Source organism: Syngnathus scovelli, chromosome 10 (genome assembly GCF_024217435.2).
Source record: "Syngnathus scovelli strain Florida chromosome 10, RoL_Ssco_1.2, whole genome shotgun sequence".
Taxonomy (NCBI): Eukaryota; Metazoa; Chordata; class Actinopteri; order Syngnathiformes; family Syngnathidae; genus Syngnathus; species Syngnathus scovelli.
In genome coordinates, this window is record NC_090856.1 from 4,350,014 (window position 1) to 4,370,067 (window position 20,054).

At 43.9% G+C, this 20,054-nt stretch overlaps 1 protein-coding gene and 1 long non-coding RNA gene across 4 annotated transcripts in view; one reads left to right on the forward strand and one right to left on the reverse strand.

Annotated features, from left to right (window-relative positions):
- tle2b (TLE family member 2, transcriptional corepressor b) overlaps positions 1-14,057 on the reverse strand; it is a 32,528-nt gene extending 18,471 nt beyond the window's left edge. For 2 of the 3 annotated variants that reach the window (XM_049732347.1, XM_049732348.1), the window contains exons 1-5: positions 13,897-14,057; positions 11,126-11,552; positions 6,906-7,003; positions 6,580-6,643; positions 2,411-2,455 (exon numbers count right to left, since the gene is read on the reverse strand). In XM_049732347.1, the coding sequence (XP_049588304.1) occupies positions 2,411-2,455; positions 6,580-6,643; positions 6,906-7,003; positions 11,126-11,149 (231 nt within the window). In that variant the 5' untranslated portion in view covers positions 11,150-11,552; positions 13,897-14,057. The remainder of the gene's footprint in view (positions 1-2,410; positions 2,456-6,579; positions 6,644-6,905; positions 7,004-11,125; positions 11,553-13,896) is intronic. The other variant, XM_049732346.1, reaches the window with a different exon arrangement.
- On the forward strand, positions 8,221-10,624 carry LOC125976271 (uncharacterized). The gene is made up of 3 exons (XR_007484218.2): positions 8,221-9,538; positions 9,809-10,150; positions 10,242-10,624. It is a non-coding gene; the product is annotated as an uncharacterized lncRNA (long non-coding RNA).
- Positions 14,058-20,054: the final 5,997 nt, after the last annotated feature.

The window sequence follows — 20,054 nt, forward strand, 5'->3', positions numbered from 1 at the left end:
TTAGAATTAATAATCAGGTGAGAAGTTATTTTTCCAGGCAAAGCAAAAGTGATACAACGCCATCGTAATGTGAACCACGTTCCTGCCCGTTAAATTGTCCCGGGGGGCATTTGCGAAGGTTTTACAAGGACAGACAGAGAACGGTTTGATCTCAGCAATTCAAATGAAAACAGGAATAACGTTTGAGGATAAATCACCAGCAAACACTTTGCACTTATAAAGCATACAGAGACACAGTCCATCTTCATTATGCTGGAACTATCTACATTAAATCAAATGTGTCATGAAGGAATAGGATCTCTATAATGCTCATTAGTTCCACCTGCAGGATTGGAGTGGAACAGCATGGTCTAATGTTTTTTTTCCCAAAATTCCATCGTGTGGGTGTTGCTGCTACTGGCCAGCCGGGGGCGTCCTACTCACAAGTCCCCACAAAGGCAGCTTCTGATGACAGGGAGGAAATATCTTATTCCCTCTTACCACTTGTTCTTTTATTTTTTTTCCAAGACTGCACTGCAGTAGTCTATGAGCACTCTTGACTGGTCCAGCAAAGCCTTCCGCCTCATTCATGCATTCACCACACTCCTCGGGGCGTAACATGCACGGCCTGGCCATTGGAGCAACTCGCTGAGCCACCACCGTATAGAGTGCATGTTTGAATTTCAAAGTGTATAGAAAGAGGGTGAGGGGTGGGGGGCTCTGCTCAAGCTTGTCGGAAGAGTCACATGGCTGCAGGCAGAAGCGGCGGCGTATATATCCGCTGCCTTCGTATAGTTCAAATCTACTGTGAAAAGGAGATGAAGGCGAGGAAGAGCACTGAGGGAGCAAAGATGGGGGATGTTACGGCTCAATTAATGCCGGGACACGCAATGGCCACGGCGCTCATGAGGATGATGATGATGAGCATGATGAAGACAGAGCGATAACAGGATGTTAAGCGGGAGGAGGAGGAGAGGAAATAAGAGCAGATAGTATTAAATGTATTCATGATTCATTATTCCGCCGCCCGGGTCCTTGATGTCTCTCTTTGGGCTCCGTTCCTCCACCCTCCGCTGCTTTCTTTTCTGGCCTCATCTCATTTCATCTCTTCTCAGAGGTCTTTATCAATCGCCTCTTAATCTCCATCTTTCCTGTTTACGCAGCCCTCTTTCATCCCTTCAATTTATCTCCATCCTTTCCACGTCTTTAGTACCGTGTTTATTTCCCCGGATACGAGGTAACGTCAAAGTTTTGCTTTTTCGTCCTCTGACGCTTACAACGCTAATATGTCAGCCGCACTTTGATTGTTTTATGCTTATGGCTTGTTATTTTTTTGTAGACATCCGTCCATTTTCTGTACTGCTTATTCTCGCTAGGTTGCTATCATTCCTACTCTACTGCTGTGTTAGTGCGGGTTACTGAATCAAAATTTTTCATTTCCAAGAAAGTTCTAATCTAATGAATGTTTCCTTTGCGCCGCGGTGCTTTTCTGAGGTTTATTTTCCACTCACAAACACACAATGCCAGATTTATAAAAAAAAAAAAAATGCTCATAACTCAACTCAGCAACAAGATGAACTCAACACACATTATGCGACAGTTTCAATCCCTCGAGTGAGGTTTTTTTTTTTTTTTTAAATGTGGTTTTACAATCCAAAGTTATGACCTTGTTGGTTTTCTTCTCCCGAGAGTTTCTTTCCCTTGTGCTTCTCTGTCGATACTCGTGTCTGGTGTCAGATTTTGGAATCGACGCGACCCATCCATCTGTCACCGGAATTATGCATGTGTCTTGCTTTACTTGTGCAACAAATCTGTCATAAAAAGTAATTAATGGCTTTCCTGTTTTCAAACGTGATCCGCATCTTTGGGTCGGCGTGCAAAAATGGCAGGCAGCCTTGATCGTCGTGACGGACAAACTGCTGCGTTTAAGTGCGGCAACTATTTCGCCGGAAAGTCAGTTTAGACGTTGGCGCTCTATAATTACCGTAACTGACAAATGACACCGTGATTACGGGGTAATAGCAGACTGCGGGAGCACTCGTTTGACTGCATTGGAAGCCGCTTTTCCAACGTTGAGCAAAGTGGAACATTATTGAAGAGCGCGCCGCTGACGTTCGCCGACAAGCGAGACCGCTGCGGCAATCACGATTTGCGCTAACCGCGTTTGCGGTTTTGAAGGTGGTCACCTTTGTTGGTTTATGTTCAAACAAAACCCAGCGCTAATTATAACTGACTGCATTTGGTTTTCGAATAAAAATGATGTGATGGTTAATTTGCTGACCTCGTTTTGAAATATGGAGGCGTAGGAGCCATTGAGTGAAAAAAAAAAAAACCCACACAAAAGATAAGCATTTTTGTTTGAGTGTGTAAAAAAAAAAAGTATCACCTTTCGCCTACTCAGTAAACACACACACAAAAAAATCTCTCTTACCTGTTTGTGCATCTCGATGTTGAGTCCGTAGGACATTTCGTAATACTGCGGAAACAAACACAAGGCGACACAAACTCGTCAGACTTAGTTATACAAATAAAAAAATAAAAAGATTCCCATTCGGCTCCTCAGACAGGTTTTGTCTATTGAAGTTATTGGCCATATTGTATATACAGTGGATATAAAAAGTCTACACACCCCTGTTCAAATGGCTGTCAATGGCTCTCAGTCTCTCTTGCCAATTATCCTTTCTTCCCTTTTCTGTTGAGTCATCATCCTCATTTGTTTTTAGCTTTTTATTCAGTCTTTGTCATCTGTCAATTTTCTGTCTCCTTCCCCAGCTTTGAATACGTCGGCTCTCCTGTTTACCGAGCGCCGTTGCGTACTTAGCGCTCGCTTCCTGTCGTACTCAAAGACACGCTCGCACATGAAAAAAAAAAAAACGTCTTTCACGTATGGAAACACACACACATGGAACCTGACAACTCAAAGCTATTAAAAGCTTTCTTACATAAAAAGCATGTGACGTCTCACTTTGTACAGTCTCTTTCAACCCGGTGACATCTTTCATCAGTCTCTCCTTCACCTTTCCATCATTACCGCCACCTCTCTCTTTAACTCGATTCCTGTCTGTCTATGCTTATTAATTCTCTGGCCATCTACTCTGTCGGCCTCTTCACTGCTACTATTATGCTACACTCAACTCTCACTCAGGCCATCTTGTCAGGCATGCTTTTCATCTATTTGTCCGTTTTTTTCTCATGAGGGCCGCCGGTGAGCTGCAACGATTACAATCGAATATATTGAATAGATAAGAAATGTTTGGAAAATCCCTGCATCAAGTCAGAATTAGCTCCCTCATGAAAATAAAAGTGACGGCAAATATTTATACTTTTTTTTTTTTACATGAGCATAAATTACAGCAGGTTCAAACCAGAATTGCAAAGAACCAAACAACATCACATGCATTGAAGTAGCTTCAGTGTCCACTAAGCACTTAGCATTGTTGCGTAAGTGCACTACTTGCAAAGGTTTTATAATACTAATTATACTGCAGCTAAAATCACAATGCCCAACTATGCTTTTTTTTTTTTAATAGCTTCATAACTGCCACCATCCCCCAGCACGTTCCTTTATATAATATGCCTGTGGTGAGTTGCTGCACTCTGCACTGCATAAGAGCACTAATATGTATGTGTTAATGTAGACCATTGACGTGTGTGTTTGTTGTGTGTGTGTGTGTGCGCATAACACACGGTCAATAAACCACCTGGCTGACATCATTAAGCACGAACGACAAACAGTGGCCACCCACAGATCACACAAAACGGTGTGTGAGTGTGTGTGTACGTTCCTCCTACTTATCATTGCACAGGAGCTTTGCCATATGACAGCTGTCTTAGCTTGATGCTAGCATCCAAACGACCAACTACACGAATAGCAGTGGTGTCACGGTCGTTACAACCATTTAAGACACCAGTATTTAAATACAAAGGGTGGCGCAACACATGTAGGCAGACAATACAGCAGTACTCATGGGCATATATTTTTCAACAAAAAAATCACTGCAGCTCATTTAGTCAGTGTCTCTGAGTTATTCGTGTTTTTTTAGAGAGTACAATATTAGCCTGCTCTTTTTTGTATTTTCGTGGAGGAAACTGGAAGAGAAAAAATATTTTTAACTCTGACTTATGTTATGCAAGGAAAGCTGGCACTTTAAAAGGAGCATTCTGAGTGTTAAGGTGGTTTATCTGAAGGGGCGTTGATGTGGGTACACCACAAACCTCTCGTGCAAGTCCGGATTCATAAAACATGGTGTGTGGGAGTGCCATTTAAACACGTGTGAATATGTGTGTATTTATGTGTGTGTGTGTGTGTGTGTGGGGCAAGCATGTGTGTAAAAGCTTTTGCAAATGCATTGTTCTTTGGCGTCTCTTGGGTGAGCTTGTCTCGCTCATCTAGCCGCCCACTCGCAGACGCTGACAGCATGTTAAATCATTTATTAGCGGGTTGGTCGAAAGCGCACCGGAGGTCAGGTTAGCGAGCTGCGATTGAGGACTCCATCAGCAGACAGCGAGAGTCAACACGAGCACTACACGGAGGAACTCGAAGGGAGACCTCTGTTTCCCCCCCCCCCCCTTAATCCTTTGTACCAGCCTTGTTTTAAGACTGGTCAGACTGTTTTAAGGCTCTTAAACATCAATCCCTCCCTTGCATCTGGCCCTCTTAAATCCTGAGAACCTAAATCGCCATTCTTGGAAGACAAATGCAATCCGCACAAATCTCATCCAAACTGTTGGGAAGCAATTTTACGCTAGCCTTCACCATCATCAGTTCCGAATTTAGTCTTGGTTTACGAGCGCAATTATTTGGAGCGATGCTTGCTCCACGGGTGCCCCTATTGGCCGGGAAAAGACGACTTCCATTCCACAATGGGACAAAAAGGCGCATATTGGTATTTCCAAAGACCTTGACAGCCTCTCTCGCTCATAAACATCATTTGCCATTGAAGAAAATGCACCGTTTATTTTTCCCTGCGGCAACAGCGTATTTTGAAGATGTATGGAAGACTACAAATTAGCATGAGAAAGAGGAACATACAGATTTTCAAAATCATCTTCGCAACAGAATAACGCCTGATGTCATCCTGCACCTCTGCCGGGTATACAGAGATCCAAAAAGCGATGAACAGTAACGGTGGGAGCAGTGCAGCATGGCGAGCAGAGCAGAAAAAAATAAAAAATTACCCAATACCCCAACCACACAAAAACACGGATGGGCCTCAGTGTGGATGACAAGCCTAACGAGCTAAATATAGCCTTCTGGGTTATCTCCTCTGTGGGCACAGCCGGTCCGTAGTTGCTTCACATTATTTACGTGTCTGTGCATATAGACTCTTCCACGTCGCTATCTTTCACCATTTCTTCCTGCCTTCATCAGTCCCATCCGTCTTTCAATCCACAATTCGTTTTTTCTCTCCAGCCTGACACTGAGCCATTTTTCTCTCAAGCTATCTTTTCCTCTGAGCTTCAATTTCCCTCCACTGCCTCCGCCTCCTCTTCCTCTTCACGCTGACTGTCATCTCTGAACCCTGGCTGAGAAGCACAATGGGGAGAGTCCGCTTTGCAAATAAAAGAGCCCGGAGTGTCGGCCGTGCTAACCTGGATGGACAGGAAGTGCACGTACATGATGGAAAAACTCATGTTAGATGAGCTGACGACTCGAAATTCCAATTCCTCCATGACCCGAACGATAGAAAATTGATTTTTTTTTTCTTTTCTGTCTGCATCATTTGTTTCTCAGCCTGTAAAATTGATCCCACCATCTCTTTCCATCCTTAAATTCGTGCCTTCCCATCTGCGCGTCTATCCAGCTTAAAGTCCTGATCCGGCCTGCCCTCCCAGGTTTATGAAAGGCGAGCAGCTTTGCAGACGGTGCATATCAAATTCTACTCAGCTCTGCGTGGATTTTTGTACCACAGACAAAGGCTTACAATACACATGAGCCTTTAGTCACACATAGACACCGGCAAAGAGGAGCTCAGCCTGCGAGACTACGAATAAAAAAATAAAAAATAAATAAAAAAACAACAGGGGGGGAAGAAAAAAAATGACTGCAGGGTGGAAACGGAGAAATATACTACAGAACTTTGAAAGGTGCATTCCGAGGGGCATCCAAGAGAATAAAGCAAGCTCAGATCGTGCCATGAGGCCAACAACCATTGATCATCTTTTTAGTGATTTATAATCATAGCGGAGCAAACAGGACACTTGTTACATTGCCGAAACAAGTGCTTCCCAACCTTTATTGCACCGACGCGCATAAAACCCCCAAGGCGCAATATTAAACATAAATCTCACAATATACTGAAATAACTATCTTGTTTCAATTGATAAAATCTGAGCCTTTTTAGCCCAACACAAAGCGATTGTTTAAATCTTCATAGAAAGATTGGATGGGCAATATTTACACCATGACGTCACACGTTTGATTTCTGACAGTCTTTCTCAACTAACAAATGGATTTGGAACTTTTGATTTGGATTCTCCACAGTGGTCTAAAAGTTAATTCGCCAATTTACAACTGTAGGAACCGTGAAGCAAAGAATACTGATTGACTGAGAGAGAAAAAAAAAAAACTGTGAAACTAACAACGTGGCTTAAACTCACCATGATGTAGTGCCGCTGCATCTCGGTCTTCTCGCTGGCCAGCTTCTCGCACTCCAGCTTGAGGCTGCACAAGGACACACAAGGATATGCAAATGAGGTGGTTAGCAACATTTGCAGGAGACAGTCACAAACAGAAAAAAAAATTGCTGCCATGAGTTAAAAAAGCAAAGATTGGTGGCGGCGTGGATAATTGACCTATTCCCGCTTTTAAAAACATATTTCATAACAAATATGTTTCTCGGAGAACAAAAGACAACATCAGCCATTGATTGTTTATACCTGGCAGATTTGCTGCAAGTTTTTTTTTTTATAGTCCACATCCCTACCTGTGATACTGGGCCTGGAGGAACTGGAATTCCTCCTTGATGCGGTCCAGAGTTTCCAGGACGGTGAACTTGAAAGACTGGCCAGGTTGCAAGGGGACCTTGGCAGGAGAGAAAGGACAGACGTGAAGACGGGATAAAAGACAGACGTTCAGCTGTGTATGTGTGTCACTTGATGCCATGAAACGGAATATAACATATAACAGTGTGTGCGTGCACGCATGGCCCGTGCCCTCTGGCGTTGGTGTATGTGTGAGAGCGCCAAGATGAAAGTGAGGAAAGGTCACTTCCTCTTTCCACACATCATAAAGCAGTGTCCTCCGCTAATGACTCTCCCTCCCTCCTCCTGCTCTTCTGCATTAGCATCCTCCCCGCTTTCTTGCGCGGCGCGCTAATGTATTCTAGCCTACAAAGAGCTGCGACGGGAGGAAACGTCATTAGAATATCGCAGGGAGAAATCAAGGCACCTGCTAAAAGCTAAACAAAAAGCAACAGAACAAAACAACTCTCGGGGGACCGGTTGTCGTCCTCCATGTTTGTCACGAGCTTGGAGGAACAACAGAGGATGTCGGGAATTAGAACAAATTCATCATTCAGACCAAGTACAATTTTTCGTCAAAGCTATCGGCACAATGCGTTTACGATGACCTTATGGCGATTAGGTCGTTAGCCAAAACAAAAAGTTTAGCGGTTTCAGTGGCGAGCTTCATTAGTCTAGACAAGCACAATTCAATTAGATTTCAATTAGTTCGACGGCGGAGGTCAGAGATGCGCGGGCTTCCCTCAGTAATTAATCCGCCGAGCTGAGCTAAAGTGAGCCGAGACGAGGCGGAGCGGCGAGGAAGTCGAGACGGACACAAAGTACATCGTACGAGAGCGAGATGATGACAGAGGGATTCTTGTAGCAGGTCATTTTGGCAAAACTGAGATGAAAAGGTCCAATATTTACAAATAATGGCGGCGTATGTAGGCCATAGCAAACATTTGTTGTTGAAGTTGAGCGCGCTCAGTCCCGTGTTGTGCCAGATGGCCACGCAGACTGTTAGGGGGTTCCATAGGCTGTCACCAAGGGCCGAAAAACAGCCTCTCGCCTCCTGTATTTTTGTACAGACGGTGTGTGTGTGCGAGATGCAGCCGTTGTAGGGAATCAGATACCACAAACTGATCCTTTTAATCTCGAAGGTAGATGTGAACGAAGAGGCGGGGGGGTTAACACACACACACAGACACACACGCCATGTGGGACAGCAGTCAATCACAATTTGGACGAGCTTGGCACACGCAAAGCAGAGAATTAGGGAGGATTATCTATGGTGAGTAGAGGGAAGGAGGGAGGTAAACAAGGGGAGGGGGGGAAGGACGTCTGTTTTGACTCGATCGCATAACGGGATGGTGGAGGCCGTCCGTCCGTCCGTTGCCATGGCCATCACCTGTCATCTTAGCAGCTCTATATTGGACTGATTCAAAATGGCCGAGTTATGCGAAGGCAAAACAACAAGATTAATAATGGCGTGTCACGCTGTCGATGGAAATTTTACTGAGTTGGGTCGGGCAGCGATAAAGTGACACTGCAGCTGACGTCAGCACAACTTGTCTCACGTTCTCCTCAGTCGTCTTGAGCTTTTCTTAGTGTCCCTCACATGGGCTCAAATCAGCGCAAGTGCGGAACAGATGCTCATCTGCGAGCGATTGGGTAAGAAATATTTCGATCCGTCTGCCCGTCTTCCTCCTCTCCCGCCCGCCGTTTAGCCTCCGGTGCGCTCTAGCAACCAACACGCATGTGTTAGCGGGCATGCCCGTGCAAGAAGGCATCTTCTCTTTTCAACGCCGTCTTCTCTTCATTTTGTATGAGGACGTCTCGGAGACAAGCAGAGGCGCATTCGGGTAGAGCATGAAATAATCATCGCCTGATGAAATATTTAGAGGCAAAAGACACATGAAGAGATGAGAAATGCCAAGTGTTGGCGCCCCTCGTGAACACGTCTGCAATTCAGTGGGTTTTTTTTGGGGACCGGAGGACGGATATGAGAAACGCTTTCCTCACGACGGGCGCGTCGATTCACATTGCGTTATGTGCAAACACAGTGGGTGAGTTTGGAAAGGTATTTGAAGATTGGCGGCTCAACAACCTGGCGGTGCAACAACTTTTAGATTGAATGTCGCTGGGTTGGCAAATTGTTTGCTGAGAATAGCAGGATAGACATTACAACAAATTGTCAAGGTCAAAAGTCAATGACGAGTTAGTTACCCAAGAGACATTTGAACACAAATGGTGCTGGAACACATGAAGACAGTCAACGTAATACTCATTACACACTCATCACTGTATTTGGGTTGCTCCTAATAATCGAGAAACTAGCACCTCTCGCAGATGGTAAGATCACTTTCCTGTTCTATGGTTATCGTCACAAAAAGCTAATGAGAAAGCCGCACAAAATTCAAAACTCACACTTCTATTACACACACATTCACAAATGCCTGGTCCTCATTAATGGCAAATGTTTTTTTTCCCTTGCCACGAGCAAATCTACTCGGTAATTAAAGTCGGACCGAGACTCCATTTATTGTGATGACACACCAGCCAGCACGTCTTCTGACATCAGAAACGTGCCTCGACGCTTTCATGGGGATGTAAGGTAAATGCACACATAAAAACATGAAAAGACGCTCAAACATCCAGTGGAATCAATTACAGGGTTGCAAATGCCATCCAACACGTCAGACACCGAGGTGCAAATGCACACATAAAACATGAAAAGATGCTCACGTGGACACACAAACGTCCAGTGGAATCAATTACAGGCTTGCAAATACCATCTAACACGGTTTCGATATCCAGCGACTTGTTTGAATAGAAGAATCTCGCCTTTTGCCATTTCATCTAGAAAAGAAATTTCCTTCCGCAGGGACCCAGAAAGGAAAAGTCACGTTCACTCTGACCGACAGGAAGTCGGACATTTTCATGCAAGGACGCGTCTACTTGGAAAAACAGCCCTCTGTTGTTTCACACCAAGGTTAACGTCACAATCAATTGAATCGCTGGTCAATCAGAAGGCACAGTGACTAACAATATTTGTTTTCTGATAAACTTTTTGCTCGCTCTTCTACTTGGGTAGCGTTCGACGTGCACTTAGCGCATTTGCATGAGACGGAACAACAGGAAATGAATATTCCAGCTACACTTGGAACGGAAGATTGCCTAAACAAGAAACAGGATGAACTGCAGTCGTGTTCGGAATAATATCACGGTGGGTTTTTTCAGCATGCGTAATGTAAAATAAATACTTTTTTTTTTTTTTAAACTTGCTGTTATTCACAACTTGTGCTCTCTTTGTGTAGCTGTCGACACAAAACACGTGAAAGCGCCCTGCGTGTTTGGATGGATCACATTTCATTGCCGTACCAGAAATAAATAAATGTGCCGGCGGAGGGGCTGTGGTGGTGTGTGTGTGTGTGTTGGGGGGGGGTCACGGAGAGATGGTGTGCAAGTGGAAGCGAGTTACATTTTGGCCGTCGACCTGTTGGACTGTAACTTTATCGCAAAGTCATTTGGGAGAGCGGAGGAGGCTCGCTCCCACTCGCCCTTCTCTCATTTATTTTCATTTTCAAAACATTCCTTTTTTTTCTTGCCCATCTTTTACTTTGTGCCTTTGTTACTTCTTCTTCAGTTCCTCCCTCTTTAAGTCTTATTAGCATTCTCCGCGCACACATAATTGATTCCTCATGCCTGACTCTTGTGAAATGTCATTCATAATTCTGTGTGATAGTTATGCATAAGTGTGTGTGTGCGTGCGTGTGTGTGTGTGTGTGTAAGTCAGTCTGCAGGCTCACACAGCAAAGTGGCCGCTGACCTATTTGTAGCACAGACATGGAGAATGACAAATAAATCTGATTATAGCAAGCAAGCCTGGAGAAGAAAAAAATATATATACCACACTGAGCCAAAGCTGTCATTCACCCTCTAGCTATCTTTTTTTTTTTAAATCATTATTATTACTCTCTGCATATTTAACCTTTATTTTACTTTGCATGACTCTGGCAGCCACATTAACGTCACGGAAGGCGCAGCAGGCTTTTTATACAAGTGACAATGGATATGTAGGAATTTAGCTGCTGGTTAAGTAAGCCTTTGCACGGACAAAGTACACACCGAGCACGTACACTTACTTTACAAGACTGTATGACGCGAAATTTGATTTTTTTTTTTAAGAAAAAAAACTTACCGGATGCCTGCCCTGAGGGTACATGATCCCAGGAGAGGAGAGGCTTCCAGTCCGTTTGATGGCCAGGTTAGTCCCCTGGCCCTCCACTCCTCTGCCCTCCACTGGTTCGCAAAGTCCACTTCTTTGTCGTCTTTTTGCAAAGTCAATCCAATGCGGTCGTATCCAACACTGTCATGAGAACACACAAGACTTAGTTTCCACGCTCTCCTCTTATCAAGTCGTCCTCCTGCTGCGATCACTCAAGATCCAAACGTGACAATTACATCCTCTCTCCTTCTCTTCTTTTTCGTGGTCGTCCCCCCCCTCCTCTTGTTCCTCACGTCTCTCGGTGGCCCTTCTTCACCCGGCCGTCCACTGACAGAAACATAAACACACAGATGGATGGTCTCCCTCTTCTAGCTTGGGCTTCCTTCTCTGTGACACGCTGCTGCAGAATGGAAGAGGAGGGATGAGGAGGACAGAGAGTGAGTGAGCTTTGTTTTTTTTAAATATGATGGGAAGTACAAAAAAAAAAAAAAAAGAACGAGGGGAAAACAGGAAAGAAGAGCAGGTCAGTGGAGGATCCAGCAGGCTTTTCAGCAGCAAGCCCTAGACTGTAATATATTGTGCCTGTTGGCTTCAACACAAACAGGACAGGCTGCTAAAGCTGCTCTTAAGGTGGAACGGAGCAGATGGAAGGAGAGCGAGAGAGAGAGAGTGCGAGAGACCGAGATGGCTCGCTTCTCAGTTATGGTCTCACACACACACATAAAGAGAGAGAGCAATCAGTCATGCACAAAGACCGATAAGACATTGAGATTCCCAAACAAACGCGCCGACATTCATACAGCGATTCGTGACAGCTATCTGTGAGCGCACACACAGGCGCAATATTATTACTCCCGCCGTTTCTCAAGAAGATAACGCCACGCCGCCCCGGTTTTTACAATGTGTAGTGACATACATGAAATATTTACACTGCACTGAAAAATGATACTATAGAGTAGACAATTGGAATCTTCATTTTCATAGAAATTAATTGAATTTGTGTCAAACTGTTAGTTCTGGAACAAAAATTAGGGGGGGAAAAAAATGGATTCAACTTTAATAGCGGCCCGATGGCCGGCGGCCATGACGCCGCTCTGATGGGCCGCTACCCAACTTTAGATGTTGGCCCCATCGGGCCAGTCTAAATTTATAAGTCGGGACTGCCAAAAATAACCCACAAGTCTAATTTTTATTTTAGGATGAATGTCACACATGGTCACATGATCGAGGGTCAAAGTCTTAGAGTTCATCTCCTGCTAGCTAGCTTCTGCGCTACATTTAAAGGGAATGAGTCGGCTGTGTTTTCTCCCACAACGGCGCAAACCTCCCTTTTTAGCCGCATCTGTTTACGAAAATACTGACACGAAAGAAAATGCGACAAAGCCTTGCGCCCACATGTTATTTTAAAAATCACAACCTCAAACATGAAGGCTATTAACACAACAGTCCACAAAAACATCCCACGCGAGGACACATCTGCCTTTCCGTTTCTGTCTCGGCCGTTACCTCCTTTGCACATGTTATTTACAGGCTAAGTTGCGTTATTTAAAGTCTTTCCATGTTGAGAGCACCGGCCTGGCCCAGACGTCTTTTGGAGTGCTTCATAATGACTTTATCCGGGGCAGCTCCGACTTTGAACTTGATCAAACAGCCATTAATCCCGCACTGTTGAATTGGATGCAGCCCGTCTTGGCATGTGGGTGCAGGGTTTCCAGTAAGGCGTTTGATAACAAGCGGGTCAGCCAGAGGGTAGTCCACAAGTGTTAATTATGGCCACATACAAAACTATACAATGTGGGACAGTAACAAACTACTTCTGGGGAACGCCCATCCATTCAAGTTAAACTTCTTGTCTCATAACAAATCTTATACTTATTTAACATTTTCAAGACGTCTGGAGGACATTTTCATACCAGCAAAGGTTTTGATTTTGTATTCATTAATTCAATGCCTTTCAATATATATATAAATAATAATTTGAGGAGAATTGTGACCTCAGTATATCAAAATGCAACACATATTGCCCCCAGGAAAAAATAGATACTAGATTTGCCGCTGATATCATTGAGAATAAACCCATAATTTCACCTCAATCTGTTTTACTTTGTATAGAAATTGTATTGAGCTTGCAAACGGACTTCCCTACCAGATAACAAACAACAAACACAGTGTAAAATAACAGTTCCCATGGTTCTACACGACAATAGCGTGGAATGTAGTTCAAATTCAATACAAAAACATCCACCCAAAAGAGATTTCATTTACATTCTATTGTATTATGTCATGACTGTTTTTGCTGGGACGAATTAATGGCATTTCCATTCAGTTCAATGGGGAAAGATGATTTTTAGATAGAATTGTTTTACTTTAAGAGCATGACTTTAATGAGTATCGTTTTGGCCAGAGAGACGATTAAAAACCAAAAAATAGACTGACATGAAAGTACTCGAAACAAATGGTGCGTGATTACGGACACTCGTGTGTTTGCAGTTATCGCTCAAATATGACCCGAACATGATAGCAATGTTTATATTAAACTTGAAAAACAACTTTCAGTTATTTGTAAGCACAATTATTTGGTTAGTAAAAAATAAACGTATTTAATGTTTGAGCGTGGTTAAGTTCAATATTAAGCAGCGTCCTTTGTTTGAAGGTGTGGCTTATATCCTGCGAATATTCACGAATGTAAATAACTATATATTCACTTCTATTCATGAGAAAAGATGACATTTAGAGTAGGTCACCTGTCGTGAAGAGCGCCGCGCTGCCTTCCATTTCCTGGTTCAGTAACAACAAGCTCGGAAAAGCGCGGGAAGATGCATTTACGTCTCAATTTCGGCTGCCGCCATCTCTTCGTTCCACCTTAAAAACCCAGCTGGCCGGGAGTTCCTCCTCGCGTGCCAATTGGACAAAGCTGAGCCAATAGTCTTCGGGAGAACCCCACGTTGGGTTCCATCGTCATAGTAGACGCTAGCCAATAGGAGCGAGGAGATGGCTGGGAGCGCAAGAGGAGGAGGGGGAGGGCTGAGGAGTCTTGTGGGGATTGTGGGCATTGAAGTTCCAATTATTCTGCTCGTGCGCGCGCACACACACATGCAAGCGCGCGCACGAACCACACGCACGCTCACGGTGGGCTGTCAGTCACGCTACGTAAACGCTCACTAAATTCCAGCGTTAATTTCAACCCCTAAAGAACACACATAAAGAGCCAGTAGGCAAACACACCTTGCCGCTTTGTTTTATATGGGCTAGATTGAAGATAACACGTTGAGAAAAGGGAGGAAGAAAAAGAACTCCATTCAAATCCGAGGCTTTAGTATTAATTCAATTATTATATAACAATGTATATCAGTATTTATCATAATTTATGATGAGACTTTCTTGAAGGATGTTGCACCATTTATTTGTTTGCTACGAGCTCATTAAAAATCTTAATTGAAAGTGTTAAAGTTCATTATGTTGTTTATTAACAAGATTTTCAAGGCATAATACTTTCTACACATGCTGCATATTTCACTGACATTGGGAATATACATGAATATTTATAGTTCATGACATCAGTAAGAAAATTAAAAAGGATTTTTGTGGTTCTACCATAAACAGCACAATTATCAAACATCCATAGAATCCAACGAATTGCGATCAAAAAGTCATTTGTCAACAAATGGCTTTTTGATTGGTGATCAATAGAATTAGATTACAGCATTTAACTCCAACAATCAGTCAACCAATGCAAAATTGATCCAGTGGATGAAAGGATCGAAAGTCTGGAGAAACTCTACAATATAAGCCTCCATACCTCCAGGGGGTGCTAGTTCGCATCTGAGGTTATAACTCAAACCAAAACACCATATAGTAATTTTTGTGGGGTCCGTTGGGCGCCATTTTGTGACAACTTGGGCTGTCATACACAGAGCACAAAAATAAGAGAACACGTGTGTGTTTTTTTCTTCTGATAAATAGGACAGGTTTGGCAGGAAAACAACATGAATTCATAAACAGGTTTTCAGGGTCTGGCTCATAACTATTGTCATTTAACCCACAATTGTCCACACAATTCCATTGGAATGTCCTGAATGAAGGCGGGAGAGGGGTGTTGCCTTTCCTTTCATGCCAGCAAGCAAATATGATCTCGCAACCTTGCAGCGCAAACATTTAACGATGTGGGCTCGAGTGTGTGTGTGTGTTTGCTTTGGGTGTTGTTTCCTTTGTGTGATGTTTTGACACTATATATGTGGGACATGTGCAGGGACCGCATGCCAGAATTAGCTGCATCCAACTTATTTCCTGCTCCCCAGCAGCAGGAAAGAACTGTGTCGCTCATGTGTGTGTGTGTGTTTGACATTGACATATTTTCACATTGTTTTACTCCTATGATGTTCATGTGCGGATGTATTTACTGGATTTATTATTAATGCCATTGGTGCTTTGATACGAGGCATCATCTGGAATAAATAATGTTTGGCTGACATTCTATCCTAGTTTCCGTTCGCCTGTCAATGTCGTTTCGTATTGTATGCTAGTAGTTAGCTAGTTGAATTACGTTAGACAAAATGATATGGTTTGAATGAATAGACCATGTTTTAATTCCCTTCTGTCGTATGCTCTTATGTGTTGCTTCACCGTTGGTGTTAGTTCCTTGAAATCATTGCCGTAACAGCTATGCTAATAGCCATTAGCATTACGCTAATGGATTCTCATTAGATGAAATTCGCTGAGTGACGAAGAAATAAAAGCTTTTGGTGTTTTCAAGTGCTTTTATAGAAGTCTAAAAAATACTATTAGCACGAAGGCTAGTGCTAACAAAATATCAAAAGGTAATGGAATGAGATTTTGTCTGATGTCCTCATGTGAGTCAAAAGAAGTGACAGTGACTCGTCGCGCTATTAATGAGCTTTAACAAGATCCGACAGTCGGGGAAATGAGGCGAGCCGGCACAATGGCGTCGACATCACTCACTGTCCTGCCCTGACACGCGAGGATGTAAAGAAAGATGAGTGGTGAGGCGGCGGCAAGTAGCTCACTCAAGTCATCATTTTAGCCCGAGATGACTAATAAACGCGGGTGGCACGCTAGCAACGGTTAGTTTCATGTGATTGTCTAGCAAGTGTGTAATATTTAATTTAGCCAGCCATTTTGAAGCCTAATGCTGAAATATATATTTGTATTCATGCATGTAGAGTATGCAAATGAGGATGTAAGAACATATATATCCATGATATCCCGTTATGTGTCGTGTACACCACATACCGGTGTAGCGCCTACGTGTGAATTACGTGTATGAGTAATTGTACGTGTGAGGCAGGGCACCCGAGCTGGAGTACGCAAAGTAGTTCTGAGCCAACTTGGCACAAGGCAGTTGTGCGACTAATTAGAAGTGAGGCAGAGTGCAAAGAATGGACTCGCTGCTTGTGAGGGAGCTACACACTCACATTTATATAGGTTATCATAGGTTGACTTGGAGGACTGGTTTTTGGTTTTGGCTTGCTTTGGAAGTTTCAGTCTAGGAATGACATTTATCAGGCGGCCTTTTTCTCTCTTTTTCTGTCTTATTGTCAATTTGAAGACACCCAGAGAATGAATGCATTATGTAAGTGGAGCAGCAGGGCTTCTTATAAGCAAGACCTCAATGACCCTCGCATGCACATCTTTAGAATGTGGTAAGAAGCCAGCTCAGGCCTCACAAACCACTAAAGAGCACAAAGGGAGAACATGCAAAGTGAATGAACTGATTGGACGGATGGAGGCGGGCGAGTCACTCTGTAGAGCGAGCGCGGAACAGGGTGACTCGATGTCCGATGACATCCGAGGAACAGTTAGGCAGCGAGCGCCAGCCCAAGGGACGCACACACACATAGATGACAATGCTCGCTCAATGTCACTTTTGCATTTGGATGAACGTGCTCATTGCTTGCTCGTCTATGCGCACGCATTTAAAACAACAGCTCGGTTTGAATAAAAATCAGATTCAGGTTGTAGTAACGTGTGCAAAAAATAGACATTTTCCCTATCACGTGCGCTAATAGTCTCCCATGAGTCATCGCATTCATCATTTGGGGCCTTGATGACTGACCGGCTTTCTGCACGTCGCAATTACGGGATGATAAACGAGGCTGGGTGCCGCGTCGCACTATTGAGACAGCGGGGAGCGCCTCAATTACACGGCAGACGGGCAAGCGAGCAAGAAAGGACGAGTGGAAACTCACCGGGAGCTGACCGCACGAAAACCACAAAATAACGCTCATGGGACGCCTGCGTAGATGGAGATGGGTCAGATGAATTGGAGCATTCCATTAAAAAAACAAACTGTGCAACTACTGGTTATCTTCAAATCAAAACGATTTGTCAGCACTATATATACGCCTTGGCCACCGGGGGGCAGTATAAGAGGACTGCTCATTGGGAGGTCTCAATTCCTCTCAGCTCACCAGTACAATGCAAATATCTGTTCTTGGCAGAGGATAAAGAATATATGACTGTAAGTAACTCAGTTTTTGGGGGTTAATAAAAGAAGGCTCAAATTTTAAAAAAGAAAACAGGAAGAGGCCTGGCTACAGCTGCAGCTATTGCATGCAGTTAGCCGGAGGTGTTTTCACACTTGGGCTGTGGATGATAGATGAAGGTCGTACAATGTGTGTATGAATTAGTGATGAGGATCGTGATGAAACAAACAACATAGCCCAGAAGGTATACAGAACATCACAAAGGAGACGCACATCACCTTTAGATGTTCGCTCGGCGGACAGAACCGGCCTGACCTTGGAGTGAACTTGAAAATCCTCAGCACCACTTCACCACCACCTGTGACGCTCCTTGTTTTAGCATTCCGGGTCCGATTGATTTGTTTTGACAGGCAGCAGAAGTTTGAAAGCGCACTTCAGATACCAATAGGACGCACCCGGCACACAGGTGAGCATGTCTGTCTTGCAGTTTGGAGGGATCTTGGTTTTGGGGCTTCATTCTGGCGTACCCACCTTAGCCATCAATTTCTAAGCAGCAACAACAGCAGCAAGACTAATCATCCTTCCTGGAGGATAAAGAATATATGACTGTTATATTGCCTGTCTACATGTGTTGCTGCATCTGGCTATGCATCTGGCGATGGAGACAACCAGAAGGGATGCGAGGCAAAGAGGGATGGGAAGACACAGAGAGTTAAAGGAAGAGAGGCAGATGGTTAGAAGGAGATAAAAACATGAGAATGGGAGGAGCAAGAGTGAGAAAAGGAAGAAGAGAAGGTCAGTTGAGTTGAAGAGGAAAGGAGAGAGAGAGAAAGAGAGAGAGCGAGAGAGAGAGAGAGAGAGAGAGAGAGAGAGAGAGAGAGAGCTCTCGCTGCTTCCTGCTGCTGCAGAGAAGCAGCTGCCACACGCACGCACACACACATTCATACATAAACACATACACACACACTCGCACACATACACACACACGGTGCTATGGGGATATGTGCAGAAAGCACAGACTGGGAGATTAGAAAAGCAGGCCAAGAGGACGCTTTCCCATGATGCATTAGCAGGAGCATCCGCATTAGACGGGCTGTGTCAACACTGACTGCTGCTCCAGCTGAGGCCGACGCACACACCCGCCTGCAAGCACACACAAACACCTGCACACACACTCTAATAAGGAGCTCATCATGGCATTTTCCTGGTGTGGACCAGATAAAAAGGCCATGCAGTGACAGTTTTGATGTCAACGTTTGTGTCACACAAAGATATCAAATATGAACACACACCAATTGAAGCTCATCCATGCATTTTTGTGTTATGCGAAAATGCAGCACCAAATGTCCACACAATGGCAAATACAGAAGAACAAGTTTGCAGAAACACAATCCAAAATGGCGAAAGGTCGCTCAAATTTAAAGACAAATGTCCTCACATTAAAAGTGTAATGGGCTGTATCAGAAACAAAAACAAGAAAACAGACACACACGTATATAAGGGACAATGACAGATGGCCTCCAACGCATCGGCAGCAACGTTAATAAAAAATAAAAAAAACAGAGGGAAGCTTTGAGGTTACAAAGATGAATCATGTACGAGTGAAGGAGCGAGGGAGTGACATGTTGTCAGGAAAGAAAGACGGTATACAAGACATCATATCAAGATGGATGGATAATGAAGGGATGGATGGAAGAATGGATAGAAGAATGGACGGATGGATGATTGACACCTTCCTACACCCCGGAGGAGGAGGGAAGTCACACAGCGTGGTGATAGACTGCAAGACAGGGTGAGGATGGAAGGTTGAACGGAAAGATGGAGTGGGACTCGGTAATCAAGGAAAGCGGGAGGACGGAGGGATGGATGGAAGACGAGTGCGCTCTCAATGAGTCAATCATGATTAATCAATGCGCTTTTCTCTCGTGGCGCTTCTCATTGTGCACTAAATCATGTGCATTCATTTGTGCTTTTTTTGGGGGTTTCAGAAATAATGGCAAGTTGATCGACAACAAACGGGTTGATCAGATGTGGTGACGCAGCAAGTGATTCATTCCTCAAGGTTATTTTAGGACGCTCAAGTCTTAAGTGTCAACAACTAGTTGAGTAAGTGTGACAACAGAGAGGTGAGAAGAGAGTAGCCAAGGGGACAGCAAGTCAGTGAGAGTTCGTGTGCGTGTTACCTTTGGCGATACTTCACGTGAAACAAGAGCTCCCCCTAGTGGACGTACAGGGAACAACAAACATCACACTCAGCAGGAATACGGTGTCCAGTTATCTTTAAATGTCCTTTTCCAAGTAACTTATAATTTTATGTTTGGAATAACAACACGGCATATTTGTTCAAAAATAATAAAATGCTTTTTTTCCCCCAATCATTTAAAGCTAAAGTCTTTTTTTATATTTTTAGATAAGCCGCTTTTTTAAAGAAAAAGACATGATGAACTCAGTGAAGGTGA